This window comes from Gymnoscopelus microlampas, assembly GCF_963454915.1.
Source record: "Gymnoscopelus microlampas genome assembly, chromosome: 20".
NCBI lineage: Eukaryota > Metazoa > Chordata > Actinopteri > Myctophiformes > Myctophidae > Gymnoscopelus > Gymnoscopelus microlampas.
In genome coordinates, this window is record NC_139957.1 from 1,486,965 (window position 1) to 1,510,954 (window position 23,990).

The window sequence follows — 23,990 nt, forward strand, 5'->3', positions numbered from 1 at the left end:
ATTGCTAAATGAACAACCATAATATGGTAGTTCTCCTTGACATACCCATAGTTGTTGCCACATTCATTTCATTAAACTAAAACAAAATGAAAAAAACGACTGTATGATGACAATGTTCTACCTTTCAATAACCAATTTCAACCAATAAACGATCCATTATCAAGGGGGGGGGGGGGGCAATGGATACCATACTGTGTGTCTTTAGTTGAGATTGACAAGACAAAGCAACACATATCCATGGAGTCTATTTGAAGCAGCCATCAAAGCCATACAAAGTCAAAATATATATATTGTTATATATCGTTGTTGTCGGGTGGAAACCTCATATGTCCAGAACTATTACTTTTCAGGATTAAAATTCAAAAGCATCAAAAGCTTTTGAATTCAAAGCAGCAGATCTACAAGCTCTACGAGCTTGTAGATCTGCTACTTTTGATGACTTTCGTGTGAGGGCGTCAATTTACGAAAATATAAAACATGGAGATAAGAGGTTTCCGCAAACGATATGTATTTCAAGGTAGTATGGTGAACATTTTAGACCCATTACGGACGAGACCTTTATAGGCTGTCCTACTTGTGTGAGAGAAGAGCTGACAAGACGTCGGGTCACAAGGGCTGACCATGCAGAGCAGCTGCAGAGAGACCTCCAGGCCCATGGAGACATGAAGCAAAGCCCAGGTAGAAATGTGCGCACTCTCACAACCAGGATGGGAAATAACTGAAGTCATTTAACCCATTAAGACCTGAGGCCATTCTTAAAAATGTTTTCTAAATCCTAACAGTTTTTTGAAAAAAATCGTATTTTTTTTTTCTCAAGATTTTTCAAAAATAGCCAAAGAAATCTAAAGTGACACAGATGCGTTCCAGGTATTAATGGGTTAAACTATCTACCTCTATAGCATTATTATCATCGTTGCTGTCGGGCAGAAACCTTGTATCGTATTATCTTGTTTTTTTCGTCATACCGACAGTGACAATATGCAAAATAATATATGCTTCAAATTAGCTTACTGTATGTGGAAAACACTGCGGCGACTTTCTAAAATGTTATGCAGGATTGTGCTTATTAAAGTCATGCCAGTGGAAATGTATCCAACTTTTGTTTTCTTTTTTTAAAGGTGACTTTAAACTTAGGTAGAACATTGTTATAGAATAATGTCATGTCTTATATGAAACAAATTAGATTCCTGTTCAGTGTATAATTCTGTTACACTTGAATGTGGATGTTAGAGAAAGGTAACAAAAAGCCATCCTGGTTTGAATAGTTGCACATTTCAAATGTTCAAGAGCCGACCACATTAATAATAGCAGAAGAGAGAGAGCAGAAACTTGTTTTTTTTGTTGGGTGTTAGGCCATTTTCCCCATTTGATTAATTTGTACTTTTTCTCTGATCGATGTACCTTGAAAACCTCTCCCGGACTGACAGGTGGTATGGTGGGGTCCAAACCTTGGTTATTCATCTTCGATTGAACACAAAGACACATCAACAAAGGGACTCATCCAAAAAAATAAATGAAATTAAGAACAAATCTGTTTAGAAGGAAGATGCAATGCTCTTCTGGTATGGCCTCGAACAAAACACCTATAATGCATCTGGTTGTACAGAATATGTATTCAGGTTAAAACAAAAAGAACAAAAAGGACAAGAGTAATCCTATTTGACTGTATTTATCATTGTAGGCCAATTCATTTTTCACATTAGGGCTTTAGATAAAGCTTCAATAATACATTGCTGTACACCAGTGTCCCTTCCAGAAAATAGCCAATCTACAAGCTCACACCGGACAAGCTTGTAGATCAGGTATTTTTGGCACGGGACACCATTGTACGATTAAGCATAAATCAGGCTCAACTATACTGTGTTTATTCTGTAGTCACCCTGCTATTCTAAGAAGTTAGCTCAGGAGAATCAAACAATTGTCTGTCTATACCAGTGATTCTCAAAACGCATAACCCCCATACCTCCGAGAGTGTACAAATGGAACCAAATGGACCCGTAAGGGTCCATTTGGTTCCATTTGTACACTCTCGGAGTTACAAACCTGTATGGGTCCATTTGGAACCCCCTCAAGGAACCCAGTTTGAGAACCGCTGAGCTATACAATTGTCTGTACCATCTTTCTGCAATCAGACATAATGCATTAATTAGACCTACTTGCTCCCGCAGGGGAAAGTCAGTTTTCAGCTTCACCCAGCTGATGGCTGCCCCGCAGAGGAGCGTGGAGGGGGGAACAGTTAACCGTTAAGTGTCTTGCTCACGGACACTTCTGACACATTGCTGGCATGGCCTGGAATCAAACCTGGGACAAACCGGGGCCTCCGAGGTTCCCCAGGCGGGCGCTCTAACCATTCCGCAATGGCCGCCCCCAAACATTGTCGAGAAGGCAAGTGCCGTGGCATCCACAGCCGCCCAAGTGCCTTTGAGCAAGGCACTGAACCCCCTCTTCTCATGTCACACCCAGTCAGTGGATGTATGATGCATGTGAATAATGTGATGAAGTGATGACGGTGACAATGGCATGAGTTGATGGACTTCAGCAAAAGTGTCACAGTTAACAGTACATACTGTAGCCTCAGGCGTAATTTATGCATGGTCGCACCTCTGGGATGAAAAGAAACGATTTCCGACTGAAGAAGTGTCCTGACGCGACACCATTTAGTTGAAATTCGGTTATTTTCGTCGAGTGAAGCGGTCATTATGCCGAAGCATAAAGGAGGCTTCAGTGCATGTACAATAAGTACATGTTTTGACTGGGGGGAGTTCACTGTGTGCAATAGTATTCCATGTTGTGTCACCAAAATGATGACATCATTTGATAGGCATGCCATTAGGGACACACATGTTATAATTGCAGATCTACGAGCTCACACTGTGTCACAACACAATGTGTTACTGTACGAGCTTGTGGATTGGCTGTTTTTGATCATTTAATGATAATATATTAGAATAATCAGAATATGTGCAAACAATTGTTTTAAATTTGAGAGGTTAAACACAAGTCAGATTTACGGCACTGATACTCTCTAGTGTGAACGTGTGTGTGTGTGTGTGTGTGTGTGTGTGTGTGTGTGTGTGTGTGTGTGTGTGTGTGTACGTGCGTGTGTGTGCAAGTTACCGTGTCCTGGATGTTGAAGGTGACTCTGGGACCGGGGGAGGCTGCGTCCACACGGATATCTGCCAAGTCATCTACGTCTCCTAGCCTGGAACTGACACCACGTCACCAATCAGGGCATTATACTGTACATACGCTTCATGGAAATGGAACATTTTAAAGTCCTCAGTTATTCAAAATGTCTTAAAGGACCACTTCACCCATTTTCAACCTATCTTCATATAATTGGTCCTCCCTAATGCTCATTATAAGATGATCCCATTTGTGTCCATTCTATTCATTTTGTGTCTCAGAGGAGGGCTGTGGACAGTTCAGAAACCTGCCTACCAGTGACATCATCGATGGGGAATCCAAGGCAATAGAAACTGCAGGCTTTCTATTCCGGGAAAGTTATCATGCTATTATAGAAGCCATTGTTCTCACGTTAACCAAAAATTGTTTGGGGAAAAAAAAATACACTGCCTAATGATGATGTCACTGATATTTCTGAAGTTTTCTGAATTTCTGATTTCTGAAGTGTCCACAACCCTCCTATGAGACACAAACCGAGTAGAAAAAAATGTACCATTTTAAAATGAGCAATGCTGAAGACCAATTATATGAAAATAGGTTGAAAATGGGTAAGTCGTCCTTTAATATTATTCTAATTATTATTATTATTATTATTACATGAATTAGTTAATTTTACAATTGTCTGAGGTGAAAAATGTTTTTTGGTCCATAGAGGAATTATGTGATAGATAGTTCTCTTGTTGTCACCGTCTAAAAGGTCCATATTGGTGGTATTGCATGTTTAGCCCATTGAATACCACTCTCAATATGCTTTACATTCATGCAGACAACTGGTTTTCCTCTGGGGACCTTAGATGTCTCAGTCTCAGTGAAGAGATGGATGGAAGAGGGACAGACGGTCACACAACATTTTAAATCAGGGGACTATTTCTGACTAGACTTTTAAAATCAATCTGCAATTTCAACTGTGTTAAACCAAAGCATAAACATGGGTTGAATTACCCATCTCAATCAACTTTCGGATGTGAACGTTTGGTGCACTATGTAACTTTCCAGACTGTTCTAGTCTGGATTTGAACCTGGGTCTCCTGCACATGTACAGTACTGAGTTTTTTTTGTTTTTACCACTAAGCTAACAGAGCTTGCCTGCTTGCTTTGGGGAACATTTTAATTTGGACCTTCAGGTCAAAATAGAAACAGGATCGTGTCAGAAGTTATGTCCAACCTAAACACAGGATCGAAATGTCTCAATAGACGAGCAGGGAGACCAAATACAACCACCTCATTGTATTAACATACTCTACCATACAGATTGCACAAAACATTCTATTGACTAACAACATTACATAATAGAGAGTTTTGAGGTGCTTTTTTATACCAAAATAGCCAAGGCCCTATTCCATGGCCTATGGACTTTAACAGATGTTCTCAACCAGTGGTCCTTGAGGGGGTTCCAGGTGGTCCCCAGCTAAATGATGGAGAGCTGTTAACCAAATGGACCCTTATTAAATCTTTAACTCTTGAGAGCGTAAAATGAAACACATTACATAATTTACAAGACAATTAGAGAACGTAGAAGAATTGTTATTTTGATCAACGTTTGCCTGTTATCTCTCCTATTGGCACCACATCAATACAGCATGGAATTGGAATTGTGGAAAATACAAATACAAAGTTTTGGGTCTGATAGTTTAAATCTCATCAAACGGTGGTCCGTGGCTCAAATGCCGAATAAATAATGGTCCTCGACATGAAAAGGGTTGAGAACCACTGGACTATAAGAACAACTCAGACATGGAGAACAGTGTTCATGGAGTATTGTGGACTGAAGGAGAATTGGAGATGTCAGTGTGTCATTATGTACAAAAGTACCTCTGTCGATCCAGTCTCTTGATAGGGGGCCGTCCTGCAGCTGTGGAGATGCTCTTAGAGCGGTTATAGCTGGGTTTGTAGCCCAGACCCCACTTGTCCTTGAGAGAGGCCGCCTAAGAAACAGCAAACACAACAAGTCTTTCAGAGCATGTTTATTCTAATGACAATTTTAACCAATTAACTATCAATCAATCAATTGTGTTGCTGCTCAGATCAATGGAACTTACATAGTATACTTTATGTTCCTATTCATCGGTATCAAATGAAAACACATTTTTCATGTTTTTTAAGAACCATTTTTTTTTTTTTATGAATGTTATATTATGACAATCGTAGTGTTTTGCCAATCATTTGGGGGAGAGCTTGCAATACCCTCCCGGCCCACAGGATTAGACAGTGGTGTTCTCACCCTCATGCTGGAGCGCCGCAGCTTCTTCCTGACGTCTCTCCTGATGTCGTTGACGGCCACAGACTCCAGCTGCTGGTAGCGCTGGATCTCCTGGTTAATGGTCCCCTCACTCGCCCCCAGTTTCCTGTGAGAGAGAGAGCGAGAGAGTGAGAGAGCGAGAGAGAGAGAGAGAGAGAGAGAGAGACGCACAGCTATTTCAAATCTTTTTAAACTTTTATTGAATAAATGACACGAATAAGAAAATAAGATGTGATGTCCCAATCCAGCTCATGAGTATATCGTTGCTGTCAGGCAGAAACATCTTATCTCCATATTTTAACCCATTAAGACCGGGAAAAGCATCTGTCATTTCAGATATGAACCACTTTAGCCAGTATTTTATACTTTGGCTATTTTAGAAAAATCTTTGAATATATATTTTTCTAAAGCAATCTTTTTTTTTTAACTCAAATCTTTGCTTCTGGGGATTCTACAAATGTGTTCTAAATCCTAACATAAAATCAGTGGTTCAATTTGAGTTCAAAATGTTCACTAACAATATATATATTTATATATTCAAAGATTTGCACACATTTTCACGATGAAAAATAAATAAATAGCAGATCTACAAGCTCGTAGCGCGGCACTTGGTGCCGTGCTACGATATTGTATATCTGCAATTTTTTGAATAGCCAAAGAAATCTAAAATAACTCAGATGCGTTCCCGGATTGATTTTACATTACATTTACGGTTACATTTTGTATCAGGAATTTTAGGAATTCCTGATTCCTGAAGACACTTTCAAGCAATAAACCATGGAGCTTATTTTTTCCCAGTTGTCCGTCCTGCACCTGGGCACTTGGTTGTGTGCATGCACAGTCATTTCTATGCATTCAAATGTGAAAAGGCCGCCCATTCATGTCCAAGTCTTACTTGAGGTCATCGATGACCTTGGCCTGTTCGTTGAGCTCTCTGATGTCCACCAGCCTCTTGGTGAACTTCCTGCCCCGTGCGTCCACCGCCTGGTTCCCTGCTGCCGTCTGTCTCCTGGGGTCCACGCTCTCCTGGAAACACGGAAGACCACCGACAGCTGAAAACCCCCCCAAAACAATCTATACCAGTGGTTCTCAACTTTTTTTTTTTTTTTTATTCTAAAGACCGCCACAACACTGACAGCGTACAAATGGAACCAAATGGACCCTTCCGGGTCCATTTGGTTCCATTGTGTACACTGTCACAGTTTGGAACCTGCCCGAGGAACCCTGGGGGTCCCTGGACCCCATTTTGAGAACCACTGAGCTATACCAATCAACACTATCTGCATATAGTCCAATCATGGTTGTTCTCAGGCAGTTTGTCGAGATTAATGATCATTTTTTTTATGATTGTTGCACCGACGCAATCTAAACAAAAATCAGGTTAACGGAAATCCTACCCACAAACCAGGCACAAACCTTTTCACACACTTTTCAACATTTTTCAGAAAATAAAATGTAATGAATACCAAAACCACCACCTCCACCACCACTCCCTTCAAAACGGGTGAATATTTAGCCACTTGAGACCTTCTCAAGTGAACGATGATTTGCATTTTGTACAATGATTAAATGAAAGAGGAACTCAAGTTTGCTCCTGGAACCGATTTCATTTTCAGCCACCACTAAACAGAGTTAAAAATCACACACTATAAAGGGTGCTTTTATGCTTAGTTGCGTGCCGGAATCAATGCTTCGCAGCGTGACAGACTGTGAGCTTGTAGATTGGCTATTTTCGGTGCACAACACCTAAGCATAAATCAGCCTTAAATGACACCATTGACCACCTTGTTTGGGTATGAATCAATTTGAAAATCAAACGGCGTTTGATCGGCATCGTGGAATCCACACCCTTCCGCTGTCAAGATTAAAGGACCGCACCCTGGAAAGTGATTTTTGTGGTCCCCAGCCAGCAGGACAATCAAATGGCTCTTTTTTCCACTACAAGACCTAGGCCAACCGTGGTTCTGGATTTGTTTCCATGCTCAGTTTCACAGAAGGTTCTCCGAAACTCATTTTGGCCCTGCTCAGGAGACACTGAGTTCTGGGAACATAGAACTGAGAACTCATACTTTAATCATTTGTTTCTAAAATAGCGGAAATAGCCGTTTCCCCCTTTGTAGTGGAAAAAGAGCCATAAGAGTTAGCGGGGTGGGGTCGGGTGGGGGTGGGGGTGGGGTGGGGGGACTACATACGCATGCCCAAGAGAGGGGCCTCGGAGCCCGGCCGCTGCCCGGCCCGTGCGGGCTGGGAGAGGCACAGTTGAGGTAGTCGGCAGGGGCGCAGACGCTCTGCGGCCTGGGGCTCAGACCCAGGAGGTGGTTTACCAGACGCCTCCTGAACGTCAGCCGCGGGCTGAACTGGCCCTCTGAGCACTGCAAACAACGTCCCAATGCAGCCATTATGCATTGATTACAGCACAAATAAAATCTCACCACTGAAAAGAAACAATTGTATGGCCACGTCCGAATTTGCTGTTATAGTTTCCTAAACAATTAACATAATATGTAAAAGGATGATGTTTTGGTAATAATATTAGCAGGAACAATATTATTGAACAATATTATTGTTCCTGCTGTTATAAATACTGTCAACCAGGTGAATAAATCACTAATTGAAACTTTGACCTTTGCTTTTATATGAAATATAGCTAACTATTAAGATTTTATGGAATATTGCTAGTTTGACCACTTCAAATGCTCTAATCTTAACTCTCTCAGTGCCAATGAAATAAAAAAATATGTTCATACTGTGCCAGCATTTTTTTTTTTTTTTAAGTAAAAAAAAGTGCTTAGGAAGCGAGATACAGCTTTTTTCAGTTATAAGTTAAACAAGGAGTGAATGGAGCATCAAATCTTCGGATCACGATATCTTGGGTTCTGAACATTCTTTTCCAAAAAAAAAAAAATTTTACATTTTTTTTTTAACTCGGGATTTTTCATTCTGGCACTGAGGGCATTCAGAAAAAACTCGGGATAACTCGTGGCTTGGCACTGAGAGAGTTAAAATAATAACCCAATATTCTCACTGTGTAACATGGTTCCATAGAAGACATGCTGGTTTCTATGGAAGTCAAATGACTGAAATTCAGTCGTGGCGACTGAGAACTTGGTAACATTTGTTATGCATCCCATGTCTATGATGCATTATAAACATACTCATAATGTATTATAATCTGCTTCTAACACTGTATAATCATTGCGCAACGCAAGGTGGGTTCCACCACGCATCAACCAGGTACGTTTGGGCAGCCGGTCCGGTGCATCACAGGAACAGGACAGTGGTCAACAGAGGTGAGAAGGAGGCACTGGAGCAACTCATTTTCATCAGGACCTCATGCAAATGTAAGTCACATCGAAACGTTGGCCTATTTCAGGGGTGACGCAACTTTGATGATGGAGATGACCACTATATTTCCACACTCACTCCAGAGGGCCACATTGCATAAACTTTACAGACACCTCTTATCTCCGTATTTTAACTTCTTTCGTAAATGAATGCCGTACTTCGCCATTCTATGTCACACAAAAGTAGCAAAAATAGCCAATCTACAAGCTCAAAACTTGAGCTACAAGCTCAAAACTTTACAATAGAATTGTAAAGCTCAAGCTCAAAACTTGAGCTTGTAGATCTGCTATTTTTGCTATTTTTGAATTGGAATCCTGATTTTGTATTTGCTATTTTTGAATTCATATCCTGAAAAGTAACATTTTTTTTTAATTTCAAATGCATTTAGTTATACTTATGTTAACTTTTTTAACTTAAATACAAATACATCGGACATAAAAAAGACAATATAATTGTAATACCAGCCATTAAGCTACTAATATAGACTAAAGTAATTAAAGTGGGTCATGTTTGCATGTTTGGAATTTCAACAGCTGAAATCAATAATACAACACCGATATTAACCCGCGGGCCACAGTGAAGGTGGGGGCCGCATGTTGCCCATGTATGGCCTATTTTGATTTCAAATTTCAAGCCACATTTTTTGCTAAACCACCTATCCAGGCCATAGCTCACATAGCTTAGAAGTGGTGTAGCTTGTTTAAGGTGACTCTACTTGGATTTTGGAGACAATGGAAATGTTTGGTGAGGTCAGGGAAGCATACAGTTTTTCACCGTATTTATTTATTGAGAGGTTATTTTTGGACTTTTTCAGTTTGATTATTCTTGTGGACATTTGTTAGAAATAATGCATATTTTTCCGTTGAAATACATTTCCTACTTTTTGTTGGAATTAAAGCGAGTCAATACACCCCTCACCATGGAAATAGAGGTTTGGTTGTTAAGATGCCTCTACACAGACATTCAATCGTACACATTCACTCGCACACGGAAACAGTACTGACCAGTGTTCATTTTGACAGCACATTCTGATTTAGCCTTAGTCTTAGGAATAACTCACCATTTAGTTTTAGTCCTATTTTAGTCATCTGACATTGTTTAGTCGACTACCGGTAATTATCAAAATATTTTTTAGTCTTAGTCAACAAAATTCCCACTGGTACTGAACGAGACCACGTCAAATCGTTTCAGTCATTTACTGAATGTTTAGAGGTGGTTTCGGCCAGTACTGTTCCTTATTCAGTGTGAGGGAATGAGCTGCCAGTTCATTGAGTGACGACGAAAGGCAGGAACAAATCTTTTTAGTGAACTGTACTGAATGATTCAGCGCACTGAAAAGAACGATAATTCCCATCACTATTTGTTGTCGTGTGACAAAAAAACCTGATCTACAGGCTTACAACGCATCACAGCGCAGGTCTGTTCTTTTTGTCACGTGACGTATACATTATGCTGCAAATCATGCAGCCCGTTCACCGCAAAACTATTTTATTATGTTACATATTTCATGTAATGTTAGAGATGTTTTGGAACATGTTTTTGATTAACTAAATCAAGAACCCAAAACAATACACATATAAAATAATATTTTTTTCCAGAAACCTTGATAAATTCCAAACCTTTTCCAGGACTGGAAAACCTTTGTTTCTGTATGTGGGACATGACTGTGGGAACTAGGTCTGGTAACTTTCCTCAGAAATGATATTCGAATAATGGTCTTAACAATTGGCAGATATTCAAATATATTTGAATATTATTATTAGTATCATTATTAAAAAAATATATATTTTTTAATTTAATATTTCATTTATTTATTTATTTTATGTTTATTTGACAAGGGACAATACAAAAAACAATGTATCAAGTGCTCGGATCCCATAACACATATTGTGTTTGTTTTTATAACATGATACATTGTTTTGTGTATTGTCCCTGTCAAAAACATTTTTTTTTAAAAATTCAAATATTAACACATCGGGTGCCAGCATTTTTTCATAACAACTTACGTTGGGTGCCAGCATTCTCCCCATTGACTGCGCTTTACTGTTTAAATCTGTAGACTCCGCGACGAGCAAATCCATGTAAAAAAAAGCATCCATTCATGTTGCACGATGACCATGGCTACAGCCTGGAACCATAACATTTCACTTGCGAGTTACGGGGGGGGGGATCGCGCATCCCGCATGACCGGTTTTCACCACCGGAAACGTATTCGGAGATATAGGCGTTTTAAAGAAGGAAATAGACAGGAAGCGGATGGAAGCCATGTTTTTGTTTCCGGTGATCCATTTGGCCTATCCTTCTTAGGATCACAATGGGTACTCCCAGGGCTGCTCTAGCCCCGCCCGTGCGGAGAAAAACGAAAAAAACAAAAAGACTGAAATCACGGTTCAGACCGTGAACGGCACCAGAGCGCCACTATGTAAACACACGGTTCAGAACGTGATCGGCACCCGATGTGTTAATTTTCATATTCGAATATACATATTTTCCCCATATTCGAGGAATATTCGATATTCGAATATTAATTTACCAGCCCTAGTGGGAACCCTGCAAAAGGATCCCCAAATCCTGTGACTGACCGCATGGATGGTGGGGGACATGCTGTCCGCTTCGTCTTCGTCCGACAGGTCGGCGATGTTGACGGAGTTGAGGTCGGCGATGTCGTCGATGTCCTCCTCGCCCGTCAGCGAGGTCAGCGTGTTGCCCAGGGCGTTGAGGCGCTTGCCGATGTTGGGGTCCATGTGGACGTCGATGCCGCACATCTTCCACAGGACGTTGAGGGTCCACGTCCCTGCACTGCTGCTTTCTGCAGCAAGAGGAAAAGCTGGTGTTAAACTACTTTACACCGGTGGGACAGTGGTGTAAAGTACTTGAGTACATGTACTCAAGTACTGTACTTAAGTACAATTTTGAGGTATTTTTACTTTGATGGAGTATTTCCAATTGTCTATACTTTTACGCCACAACATCTCAGAGCCAACTATTGTACTTTTAGTCCACTGCAATTATTTGACGTAGACCAGCGGTTCTCAACCTTTTCAGGCCGTGACCCACTAAAATAGTCATATTTGAACTGGGGACACCCCCAGATAAATATTGTGAAAAATAGCAGATCTACAAGCTCACAAACTCATATGTTGTGCGCCTTTCTTATATTATTTGACAATTTGGCCAATGTTTGACAAGTTTTTATAGTTGATTAATTTTGATGCTGATATCGTAATATTTTTAAGGTATTAAAAGGGTCCTAAAAGTCCTTAAATTGTCACTTCACTCTCATCTGGGGATCCCCCCCAAAAATCATGTGGGGACCCCTACATTTTCCTGTATGTTTGGGCCTCTCATCCACACGTAAACGGCATTTGCGGTCGCTAAAACAGAGATTTTTGTAAACGGATAAAAAAAGTGATGATCTTCAAAAAAATATCTGTTTCAGTGGAACTGTGTAGACATGTGAAGCGAAGAGCGGTTTGAGAAACAATGAAGTCACGGCTCAATTTGGCCATTGTTGCTTGCTTGCGCCTGAAAACGATGATGGCGGATATCTATCGGGTTGTTCATGTTTGTTTAGCAGTGTTAGGACTATTTACACGTTTATACCTTATTGTTGCATCAACTGCACCACTTCACTGACGAGCAAAGGCGAAAGGTGTCTGCTGCACCCAATGTGTGGTTTAATGTCCACCAGATACGACGGTTTTGGATTTGGAACAGCTCTATCTGTGACTTCCCTCTTCACTGTAGCTCCGGGGCTCCGGGGCTCCGGGAGCATTGCCATACAGAATGAGGGGGCCGGGACAAACTTTCTATTTTTGAGCCGCTTCCAAATGTTGTATTAACCCATTGATACCTGGAACGCATCTGTGTCACTTTAGATGTCTTTGGCTATTCAAAAATAGCAGATATACAAGCTCATAGCGTGCCGCGCTATGAGCTTGTAGATCTGCTATTTTTTTTTTTAAATGATTTTTTTTTAAAGATTTTTTTCCAAAAAAACGTTAGGATTTAGAAAACATTTTTAAGAATGGCCTCAGGTCTTAATGGGTTAAAAATGTAAAGGTAGTCCCGAGTTTCTACATAATATCTTTAGTATAGACGGCATGATACAATTAAAGAACATTTGTGAAACTAGAAAAAGTGCTCCTCGGAGCACAGGTCTCCGCCAGGTCAGGTACGTTATTGTGGCCTCCTGGTGGCGCTATAATAGGCCAATGTGAAAAGGGTGCCATTTGTTCAAGGGCTTTTCACTGCAATCGGACACTGCATTCAGGATTTGAGGCATTTTGTTCCAAAAATGTGTTTTGCAAAATTAGACCTGCTGGTGGCGGGCCAATGTGAAAAGGGTGGCATTTCTTCCTCGGCCTAATAGAAATGTGCTTGTGAAATTTCACGGAAATCGCAAGCTGAGTTCATGATTTGAGGCATTTTGTTCAAAACGGACCAATCCTGCAAACTTTGGAAGCCAATCTTAGGCAATCAGGACGAAATATGGGAAGTCAGATAAATCGGTGTTGATCACATGACTATAGAGATACTGTGTACCGATTTGTGTGATGTTTGGACAAAATCTGTAGGAGTAGTATCAATAAATGTGTTTTGCACATATCGGCCTCCTGGTGGCGCTACAACAGGCCAATCTGAAAAATTTGGGCCAGAGGTTCTGAATTGGCATCCAGGGAGTGTGTGTGCACAGTTTTGCAGCGGCCGGGCCAACGGTGCCAGAGATTAGCTGCTAACGGACGGACGGACGGTCGGACGGACGGACGGAAAACATACTCTCTCGCCAAGCCTTTCGGCCTGGCGGAGACAACAACCAGGTTTTCTGACAGCTTGTGACAAATTTAACACATGAGCATTCCTGACCTGCTGCTAATTGGGGAATGTGCTCCCATGTTCTGTGTTTAGATAGTTTTGTCGTGTGGACAGACATTTTACTTTCTAAGCGGAGAACGAAAATATCCGTTTAGAAATATATCCACATACGGACCCGGGCCTTAGAACCGTGCATAGGGTTTCAGCGTTAAGTGGGAAGGAACTCGCCTGCAGACGGCTGCCCTGTAGTTCTGGAACACACTTCATAAGTACCGTCAGGAACTACACCTAGAAAACACACAAAATAAAAGTAGAGTAAGGAAATACACCTAGAAAACACACAAAATAAAAGGTTAAGTACGTATTAATTACTGCAGCCCATTGTATTACTTGTTTATGTCCAATGTATTTGTATTTAAGTTCATAACGTTGATATAAGTATTACTATACGCATTTGAAAAAATTAAAAGTTTACACTGAATAAGTGTTAATATCCCTTTAATATTACATTTGTGACTATTGTCGGGTATTTGAGTGACAGTATAAAATGCCATTTAGTTTTAGTCTTATTTAGGTATCTGAAATGTTTTACTTTTAGTCTAGTTTTAGTTGACTAAATATCATGTGTGTCGACAAAATCTACAGTTGATTTAGTCGAGTAAAATACATTTTGGCAGACCGCATGCTGGCGTCGTAATACCAGATTTTTACACAGCTCCGTGCCAAAATTCTACAAGCTCACAACGCGTTGGAGCGTGACGCCCGCTCGGAACCAAGCATAAAATGACTTTTCTTAGTTCTACTGGATCTCTTCTCCACTAGTCCCTCCCTAACATTTTAGTCTAGTTTTGATTTGTTGATGAAATTGTCAATACATTTATTCATAGTTTTACCGGTAGTCATCATAGCTTAGTTTTTATTTTGTTTTCGTCAGTGAAAAAACAGGTAGTCACAGACAAATTTAACACTGGTTTGTGGGGGAGAAAGTTGCATAGAAATGCATGAAAACAGACACAGTGGAACTCACAAGCGTTCATGACCATGTCACTGCGGAGCTCGGGCTTCCAGTCGTCCCAGGAGGTCTCGAAGCCCTCGGCGAAGCGGATGCAGAAGTTCTTGAAGTGTCCCTTGCTGACCAGCGACTCTGACGAGCAGGCCGTGATCAGCGTGCTCTCGATGGTCAGCACCAGCGCCGAGCCCGTGTCAAAGTCTATGCTGTGATTGGCCTAAATTTCGAGGACAGGGGAGGAGTTAAGCCTTGTTTACGCTCCGCCAGGTGCCCGAAAACGACCGAGAATAGCGGACCTCCAAGCTAGAACGAGCTTGAGGTCGGCTATTCTTGTCGCGAGACACCATCGCGTAAATAAGTATGAATGGAGCTTTAAATGTCTGGAATCAGTGTGTTGATAATTTGGTCTTTTCATGGACCATAATGCCTTGCGGCACTCCATAATAATGCTTGAAATAATTAGCACACCGTAGCAAGTAGCATACTTAACCACTTTCAACATGGACTCACTATTTTGGGCCATTAGAGACCAAACATTTCAATTATATATTGTTCTTTTTATGTGAAAGTAGCATGTATGGAAAACACTGTAATGTGACTACGTATAAAATAGGGCATTCATTTAGGGGAAAAAATATGAAATATGGTGGTCCAAGGTTGGACAGCGAAGTATAATATGATATACTGTAGGCCTATGTACGTGTTCATAAGATACTTAAAGTAAGAATGAGATGGATGCGTTCATGATTATCTTTCCATTTTTGGCACCTTTTTTCTTGGTAACACATCGTGCAATCTGTTATTTGCATAACGCTTAACAACATTAAGAAAACAATAAGAAATATCTAGCAAACTAATAATCAAGTGTAAACTCTAAGTGTTATATAGCAAGCTCTATGGGTTTGAAAGCCAAGTAGGAAGAAAGGTTTGCCCTTCGAACAGATAGCTGGACACCTGGACACACACAGCCTGTCATATACTGTACACTTCACCTCAAATCACCAGGTTTTGAGCACACACACACACACACACACACACACACACACACACACACACACACACACACACACACACACACACACACACAGTTTGTATTACTATACAACAGATTTTATGAATGCCATATACAAAAAACAAAAAAATGCAACCGTAAGCCTGAAGCCGGAAAATAGCAGATCTACAAGCACACAACGCGTCGCAAGGCTACACATTGTGTGCTTCTATTTTCCGGTGCATGACACCAGCGGGTAATTAAGTTCAGGCACGACTCTATCTCTAATCTCTAATCTAATTTCTAAATGTCCAATCATAATCCCAACCTGAATCTTTTCCTAATAGTAAACGTATCTAAAAAAAAAACTTTTCCAACCATTAAAAAAAACAAAAATTGTTCTTGCGAAGACCAGAAAAATGGTCCTCACAATGTCTATTTCTCATATTCTACTATACTTGTGGGGACATTTGGTCCTTACAAGTACAGTAATACAAACAAACACACACACACACACAGTCTGTCATATGTACCACCTTGTGTCCCCAGGCTTTACACAGCACCTGTGGAAAGCCTGGTTTTCATTTCTAAATCGACCCGTGTGATCCGGTCTAGAGCAGTGGTTCTCAAACGTTTTCATGTCAAGGACCCCCCAAAATGATTATGTATTTGGCCGCAGACCCCCACCTCACAATATGTTGTTCCAGGGACCACCAGAAGCAAAGATTTGAGTTACAAATGTTCACTTTAGAAATATATATATACATATTCAAATATTTGCAAAAGTAGCAGATCTACAAGCTAAAAGCGCCGCGCTATGAGCTTGCATATCTGCTATTTTTGAATAGCCAAAGTATAAAATGTTTATATATTTATATCCAAGGACCCCTGGGGGTCCCTGGACCCCACTTTGAGAACCAACGCTCTAGAGCCCCGCCTACTGCACCTGGCCATTTGCACGCAGCATTCCCCGTGTCCGTTCTAGAACGTTCTAGAACTCAGAAACCTGCCAAGTGAACTGACCCCAGTCTCGTAAACCAGTGGATCTTGAGTGGAACTTTTTGCCATGTTATGATTTGAAGGCATGTCACAAACCTTCTTTAAAGAGGTGAGGCTTTAAAATGTTTTGTTAATTACAACAGCTGAAGTGCAAACTGGTATAACAACCTCTTTATACATTGTTGCTGTCGGGCAGAAACCTTGTATCTCCATATTTAAAATGTTTTATATGTGAAAATAGACAACCTTTAAGTACACAATTTGTCATGATGTGACAGATTACAGTGACAGTGACAGTGAAGATTATGAACTGGCAGATTTACTTTTTTTTTTTAAATGTTCACTTCACTTATAATGAGAGTTTACAGTGGTTAACCCCATTAAGACCTGGAACGCATCTGTGTCACTTTAGATGTCTTTGGCTATTCAAAAATAGCAGATATTATATACAAGCTAATAGCACGGCCGCGCTATGAGCTTGTAGATCTGCTATTTTTGAAAAATCGTGAAAATTATTTTTTTATATTTTTTTCCGAAAAACTGTTAGGATTTAGAAAATGTTTAGAAGCGGCCTCAGGTCTTAACTCATTCACTGCCTGAATTATTTCTGGCCGCGTTTTCCCACTGCCAAGATTTTTCATTGAAAAAAAAAAGTACGGTACTCAGGAGCCGAGATACAGAATTTTTAAGTTTTAAGTTAACAAGGAAGTGGATGGGAGTCTAAATCTTCGAAAAATCATATCTCCTTGGTCTTTGGGTCAAAAAAAATGTTTTAAGTCGTTTTAGTCGTTCTAGGCAGGCAGGGCTTATGGGACAAAAGTCATTTTAGTCGTTCTAGGCAGTGAATGAGTTAATGGGTTAAGTGTGTCTGTGGTTTTTACAAATATTGAACCAATGAAAAGTATTAACAAGGGCTTGTGACTAAACAATAACTACATTGGAACATACTGTAGGTTCTTTTTAGTTTTCTTCCATTTCCTGAAAGGTTTTGGACATACAAAGTTTCCACCGGACAGCCACGATACGTGAATGAATGAATTATCCCCCCAAGTCCTCACACCAACCCCACAGTTCAGTTGTTATTCCAGTTTCTTTGATGGGTGAATGTGACGGCTTAGTGTTGTGACCTGCCCTCTAATGACAGTGGATATATGACAGGCTGTAACTGTCACCCCAACTCACAGGACAAGACTGTCACTGTCACCCCGAAGCCTCATTTATGCTTCATCGCGCAATGGTGTCGCCCGCCGAGAACGGCCGAGAATAGCAGACTTTACAAACCTGGAGCTTGTAGGTCCTGCTATTCAGCGCGAGACACTGTAGCGCGATGAAGTATAAATAAGGTTTAAAACACAGGACACACCGTCACTGTCAACCTAGTCTCACGTAGCCAGACCACTTTTCCACAATCTCTGAATGCTGTATATTGTATGGTCTGGAACTAGACCTCCCGGAAGCCAGAGAAAGGAAACTTTCATCCGTTTCTTCTGTTCACGAAAATATATTTACATTATATATTGTATTTTTGAATTTCCATTTCTGATGAGCAGCAAGCTATTATAGGCTTAAATTAGTTTGATTTATACAGTGGTGGAAAGTAACTAAGTACATGTACTTAAGTACAATGTTGAGGTATTTGTACTTTACTAGAGTACTTCCAATTTCCAATACTTTTACTTCTACTCCACTACATCTCAGAGGCAAATATTGCACTTTTACTCCACTACAATTATTTGAAAACTTTAGTTACTTTGTAGATTTTGATTATTATTAGAAAACAAACATTAACCACTTCAGCCCTATATACATTTCGGCCATTTGAAAATAGCCGATCTACAAGCTCACAATGCGTCGCATTGATACTTTTCCTTAAGTAAAACATTTGAGTACTTTTTCCACCACTGGATTTATATGAGGACAAATTTGTGTGTCTGTAAAGACGGGGGAGGAGGCATCACAACCGTCATTTTCAGCTTTTCCGTGCTCCAGACTGTATGTGCATGTAAAACATTGTGGGAAGGCAACGGTCTGGCTACGCAAGACTACTGTCACCCCAACACACAGGGGGGGGGAAAGGGAATAAGTAGTGGATTACTTTTCCTGCACGTTTTTGCTGGCCTAAAGTTCTCTTGGATCCGGATTCAGAGCGGTTGCCCTCGGTACCAGCCATGTGTCCTCTCTATTGAAATAAGTATGACACAACAGCTTGTACATGCGCCCTTATGGGAGGAAATACAACATGACATGTAGAATAACAATGTGTGCACATGCGCGCGTTATGGAGGGAGAGACACGCATGACACGGAACATGGAATAAAAAGCCAAAATAAAAATGTCATGACTGACTGAACCATTGTGTTAGGTCCAAGTCTAGGGTTGGAGATCCTTTAAGGTTTTAATGATTCCGGTTCCCTCTTAACGTTCCCTCTTAGCGGTCCCATTCCTTAACGGTTTGGAGGGTTCCGAATCCCAACCCTAAGTCCCAATCTGTGATTTGTGAAACGGCATGAAAAGGTGCCCCTCGGAGCCCCCAACACAACGCAATTTAGCCTTTTCTCATCTCCGAGGAAAAAAGCAGAGTCACGACCTAATGGGTGTGTCTCAGGTCCTTATTCTGATCCGTCCTATCATCTACTGTACATCCTAACTCCTACAGGAAGCTGAAGTCGGTCGGCCATTTCACGTCAAGTCTCTCATGCCTGCTCGAAGGAGATAGGGATTAGGATTAGTAGGCATCAGTGAGGAGGTAGGAGGTAGGAAACCCAAGTGCTTGCTACCAGGAAGACGTTCCAAGCTGAACAGCATCATGTATGATGACCCCACCCCTCAAGCTGGCAAAATAACGCGTGTGTCACCTGTGTTCAGAAATGGACGTCGCACAACGTGACACTTCAGAGGAATTTATGTCCCAACTTCTCAAAACAAAATGTCCTCCTTTCCTCTCCCCTCTTCTCGTTTCCTACATGCTTCCTCGGTGGGAGGGACTAACATGCAAGTGCGGGAAATGAGGATTTCATTTAACGACCTGAGAGCAAAGATGGTTAATTATAACCATCTAGAGGCGAAATGGTACACAGATCCTGATTTGTCTCTCTGAAAAAAGGCATTTTAGTATGAAAATCTTGGGAATATTGCTTTTGACGATCAGGTCCAATATTTAGTTCAGTGACCATGGGGCTAAAGAATGGTTCAGAAGCTGTGTTCACGTTCACTCTTCCATTGGAAATAATAGACTCCAACATGCTTCCGGTCTCCTAAAAAGGCGTCCACCCACTTCACGTAGCTACAGGGAGTAAACCGGAGATGGTGAGTCTTGCCATTTTAGTCTTGGCTGGGACACACCCGGATAGTGTCTATGGGGCGGGACTTCCCCTGGAAACAATCTTTTTCGGGCCAATCACAACACTCATTTCATTCATGGAGAATGTCAAACAGATTTGTAAAGCCTCAACTTTAATTTCCTTTTAGACACTCAACCGACTAGGCCTTGCCTTGGGTCTTGCTAGGAGTAGCGCTTCCTAAACAATTAAGTATGTAAAGATTATGCTGTTGAGGTATTATCATTCTAAATGTTGCTGCTGTTCTACAGACAGCAACCAGTTGAAGAATCACAGATTGAGGCTTTTAACCTTTGCTTTAATGAAATATCCGAGACCATTCGTGTTTATGGAAGATGCTTCTGAACACTTATTCTATTTCTTAGTTTGATCACTTCAAATACTTTTTAATCTGAAAATAACGAATGACCGACAATAGCCGATCTACAAGCTCACAACAGTTCACACTATTTTCGGTGCGCACCATGCTTCCATAGAAGACATGCTGACTTCTATGGAAATGACTGGAATCGGTCGTGGCCACTGAGAACGTTACTCCATGCACGTAGAATAACACATAGAAAACACTGAATGACAAGTTAGCTACTGTCTACTTGTAGCGTAAAGATCACAATTAAATGCAGCTAAACAAGACAGTGTCAATCTTGCCCAAAAATGGAGAGACGACAGGACGTTGGTGGGATATTCTATTCTATATTCTATATTCTATTCTATATCCTATTCATGCACATGTATACACGATCCGTGTATCTCTATATTTGGTCGATCGGTCGTATGGCAGTGGGTATCGGCACTGGGTACCCTGACAACGGGTACCACAGGTGCTCTGACAACAAGTTCAGCGGTTATTGCATAAAATGGGTGGGGCATACGTTCCCGACTGGCATCGTTCCCGAGTAGGCCCATTTATACGTCACCCATTGATTGTAACATCTAACGCTATTAGTGCCGTGGTAACAGGTACCACACTGGGTATTCTAACGGCGGGTACATTTAGGGTTCCTTGAGGGGGGTTCCAAATGGACCCTTACAGGTCTGTAACTCTGAGAGTGTACAAATGGAACCAAATGGACCCTTACGGGTTCATTTGGTTCCATTTGTACACTCTCAGAGTTATGGGGATAACTCTGGGCAGACAGATGCCCAGGTCTAACACTGAAGCCATTACCTGGGAGGTGTTGGTGATGGGCAGACAGATGCCCAGGTCGTTGACGGTCAGCTGGAGGAACAGGGTGCTGAAGGCCTGGGCGGAGGTCTGCTGGATGCCCGGCAGCTTGTCCACCACCTCCTTGGTGGCCATGTGGATGTCCTTGTTGAGGGCCATGCGCTGCTCGTTCCAGTTGTCGTACGCGGCCTTGTAGTTCAGCCAGAACAGCACGGCTGCGGCAGGGCGGTTATAGGGAAAAAGGAGAAGCACGATCTTGAATGTCATGTAAAACCATAGATATATCCTATTATACATTAGACAAACGTCCCAGCTTCCGTCCGCATTCATTTCCCCTCGCCACTAATTTCATTGTTTCCGACTAAACAGTGGTTTGGTTTGCTAAAAATGTCAGACATGAGATACTTGGTTGAATTAAACGCGGGTTTTCATACCAAAAAACACTTTATCTTGCATAGATAGTAGCCATAATTACTATTTGCCATATGTGTGGCGGTTAAAACATTCACTGCCATGGGCGACTTTGACAACTTTTTTTCCAGAGGCCCAGACTGCCACGGGCGACTTTGACGACTTTTGTTTTTTTTAAAGATCGCGCTGTTCTCTGTCACCCGAGTGATCACTTTCACTTTCCACTCACCCCGATACGGAAACAACGTCATCCGAAGATTTCCGCCTCCGTCAACTTCCTGTTCAGCTTTTTCATGAAAACGGCTGCATCTTGAGATGCCTTTTTTTTGCCCTGGATTTCGCGAGACATGTTATTTTCAACGTGCTGCTGCAAGAGAAGGGGCCGTTGCGGATGGATTTTTTTTCCTCTGGGTGACGCACACTGATACCAGGTCTGTTTACAAACGGCCGGATGATCGATCATATTGAATAATACATTTTCTGTGGCCAGTTGAAAAGGTAAAAAATATGTGCATTTTTGGGCAAGACACACTATATTCAACAGCCAGTAAACAAGAGGGGGGTTGCAGGGTTTTTTTTTTTTGCTTCCGTGGCAGTACAGTGATCCAACAAGAATTGCTGTCAGTGGGCGATTTATTTATGTATTTACTCTGGCAGTGAATGAGTTACATACAATTTCTCCTCTCTCTCTCTCTTGCTTCTCTCCATTCATGATGTTTAGAAGAGAAACACATTGCCAATGTGTAGACACTTTGGTCAATACATATTGTGATAATACTAAGTTATGTGTCAGAAACAAAGCTCAACCCATCTTTGGATATTGTGGCACGAGATGATGTTGAGGTTTTTAGCTACACGTGTGTGTGTGTGTAAACGTGATCCAGACCTCTGTCGAACGCTACTGGCTGGGCGAAAACGATGGGCCGGTTGAGCGTGATGAGAACGGCCTCCTTGTCTGAGGAGCCACTGATCTCCTCCTGCAGGGCGTTCCTCAAGCCGATCCGCGTGCGGAAGTACGCCACCTGGTGGAAGTCAGAGCCCGCTTCTTCATACACCTGTGTGCAAGGGGACGGGACGGGAGACATCGTTCCAAAGTCATATTATGATCTATACAGTACATCACAAACAGGTGAATAGGCTCTATGCACAGCAGCCATATTGGGAATGAATTGGGCCCCTTCCTTACTTCCTTCGCAGGTGTTACCAATGATACTAATGAAGGCTCTGTTCCATTCTGGTCAGGGTGCTGATATCGAGCATGTTGGCTCACTAGAAACACTCCATTTTGGTTCCCAAATGGCCCCTTATGGTGGGTGTGTAACTCTGAGAGTGTACAAATGGAACCAATTTGGTTCCATTTGTACACTCTCAGAGTTATGGGGGTCCTTGAAAATAAGACAACCACTATGCCACACTAAATGGAACAGAGCCTTAATTAGTATCATTGGTAACACCTGTGAAGGAAGTAAGGAAGGGGCCCAATTCATTCCCAATAGAGGATATGCGTGTGACATCATCATCAAACCCGGAAGTTCTGCAGGAATGCCTACTGATTGTCAAAAAAATACTTTCTGGCCTTGATAGCCCATGCATCCAAACAGAAAAGTCATATCTGATTGCATTAAACAACATTAAACAATGTTAAACTCATTTTGCATGTTTCTTTGCCACTCGATTTGCCACTCGATGTGCCATTCACTTTAAGCATGCGCATATCCTCTATATGGCTGCTGTGCATAGAGCCTATTAGCATTAATCTGGACTGTAGCTGTTAGGCTTTGTGGCCCTCTCCTGACGGAGCAGGGTAATTGCAACAATGTCTGAGCTAAAATAAAGATTCAGTCTGCTTCAAATTAACTTCAGTCTGTTATTCTTCCTGACCACAGGGTCTACATTTCTCAGTAGAAGAGAATATGTGGTGCTATAAGCACCATTTGACTAATGTGCTATATAGCAACAAATGAGGCTTCTCTATGATTACGGGCAAAATAACCACTATTAGTGCTTTTTAGCCCCATTTCTGTTTAGTGTGTAGGGAGACCACATCAAACCACTGCAGATGTACTAGTTATATTGTATTAACATATATTGACCTATATAATGTTACACCTTTCAATCCGGGACAGCATCTGTGTCAATTTAGATTACATTTTTTTAGAAAGCCATTTTTAGAATCGGCTTCGGGCCTAAAATGGGTTAACATATTCTACAATACAGATTGGAAGTACTGTAGGGACAGGCAGGAAACAATGTACACCTGGTGTTTACAATGTGTCCAGGGCCAGGTTGACAGCTAAATTAAATCTCACAGCTGAAACATTTTGTCAGGCCAAGTCCTAATCTGCAATTTGTTAAACAGCGTGAAAAGGAGCCACCCACACACTAAGGCTGTGTTTCATAAACAAGCTAAATATGTAGAATAATTACAATGTTTTGGTAGCCATACAGCCAGCCAGTTGAAGAAAATTGCAGATTGAGGCTTTAACCTTTAG

General features: G+C 41.4%; 1 protein-coding gene across 17 annotated transcripts in view; it reads right to left on the reverse strand.

Moving 5' to 3' along the window:
• Positions 1 to 23,990, reverse strand: part of kiaa1109 (KIAA1109) — a 153,289-nt gene that overhangs the window by 35,077 nt on the left and 94,222 nt on the right. For 10 of the 17 annotated variants that reach the window (XR_014599773.1, XM_084044169.1, XM_084044178.1 and 7 more), the window contains exons 61-72: positions 22,385 to 22,553; positions 21,091 to 21,302; positions 18,680 to 18,763; positions 14,613 to 14,811; positions 13,814 to 13,873; positions 11,353 to 11,579; positions 7,618 to 7,797; positions 6,321 to 6,451; positions 5,408 to 5,531; positions 4,999 to 5,111; positions 3,118 to 3,208; positions 1,402 to 1,461 (exon numbers count right to left, since the gene is read on the reverse strand). Coding sequence is in view for 16 of the 17 variants with exons in the window: in XM_084044169.1 (XP_083900295.1) it covers positions 1,402 to 1,461; positions 3,118 to 3,208; positions 4,999 to 5,111; positions 5,408 to 5,531; positions 6,321 to 6,451; positions 7,618 to 7,797; positions 11,353 to 11,579; positions 13,814 to 13,873; positions 14,613 to 14,811; positions 18,680 to 18,763; positions 21,091 to 21,302; positions 22,385 to 22,553 (1,650 nt within the window). In the remaining variant the exon portion in view is untranslated. Of the gene's footprint in view, positions 1 to 1,401; positions 1,462 to 3,117; positions 3,209 to 4,998; positions 5,112 to 5,407; positions 5,532 to 6,320; positions 6,452 to 7,617; positions 7,798 to 11,352; positions 11,580 to 13,809; positions 13,874 to 14,612; positions 14,812 to 18,679; positions 18,764 to 21,090; positions 21,303 to 22,384; positions 22,554 to 23,990 lie in introns of all 17 variants that reach the window. The other 7 variants (XM_084044171.1, XM_084044170.1, XM_084044168.1 and 4 more) reach the window with 4 other exon arrangements.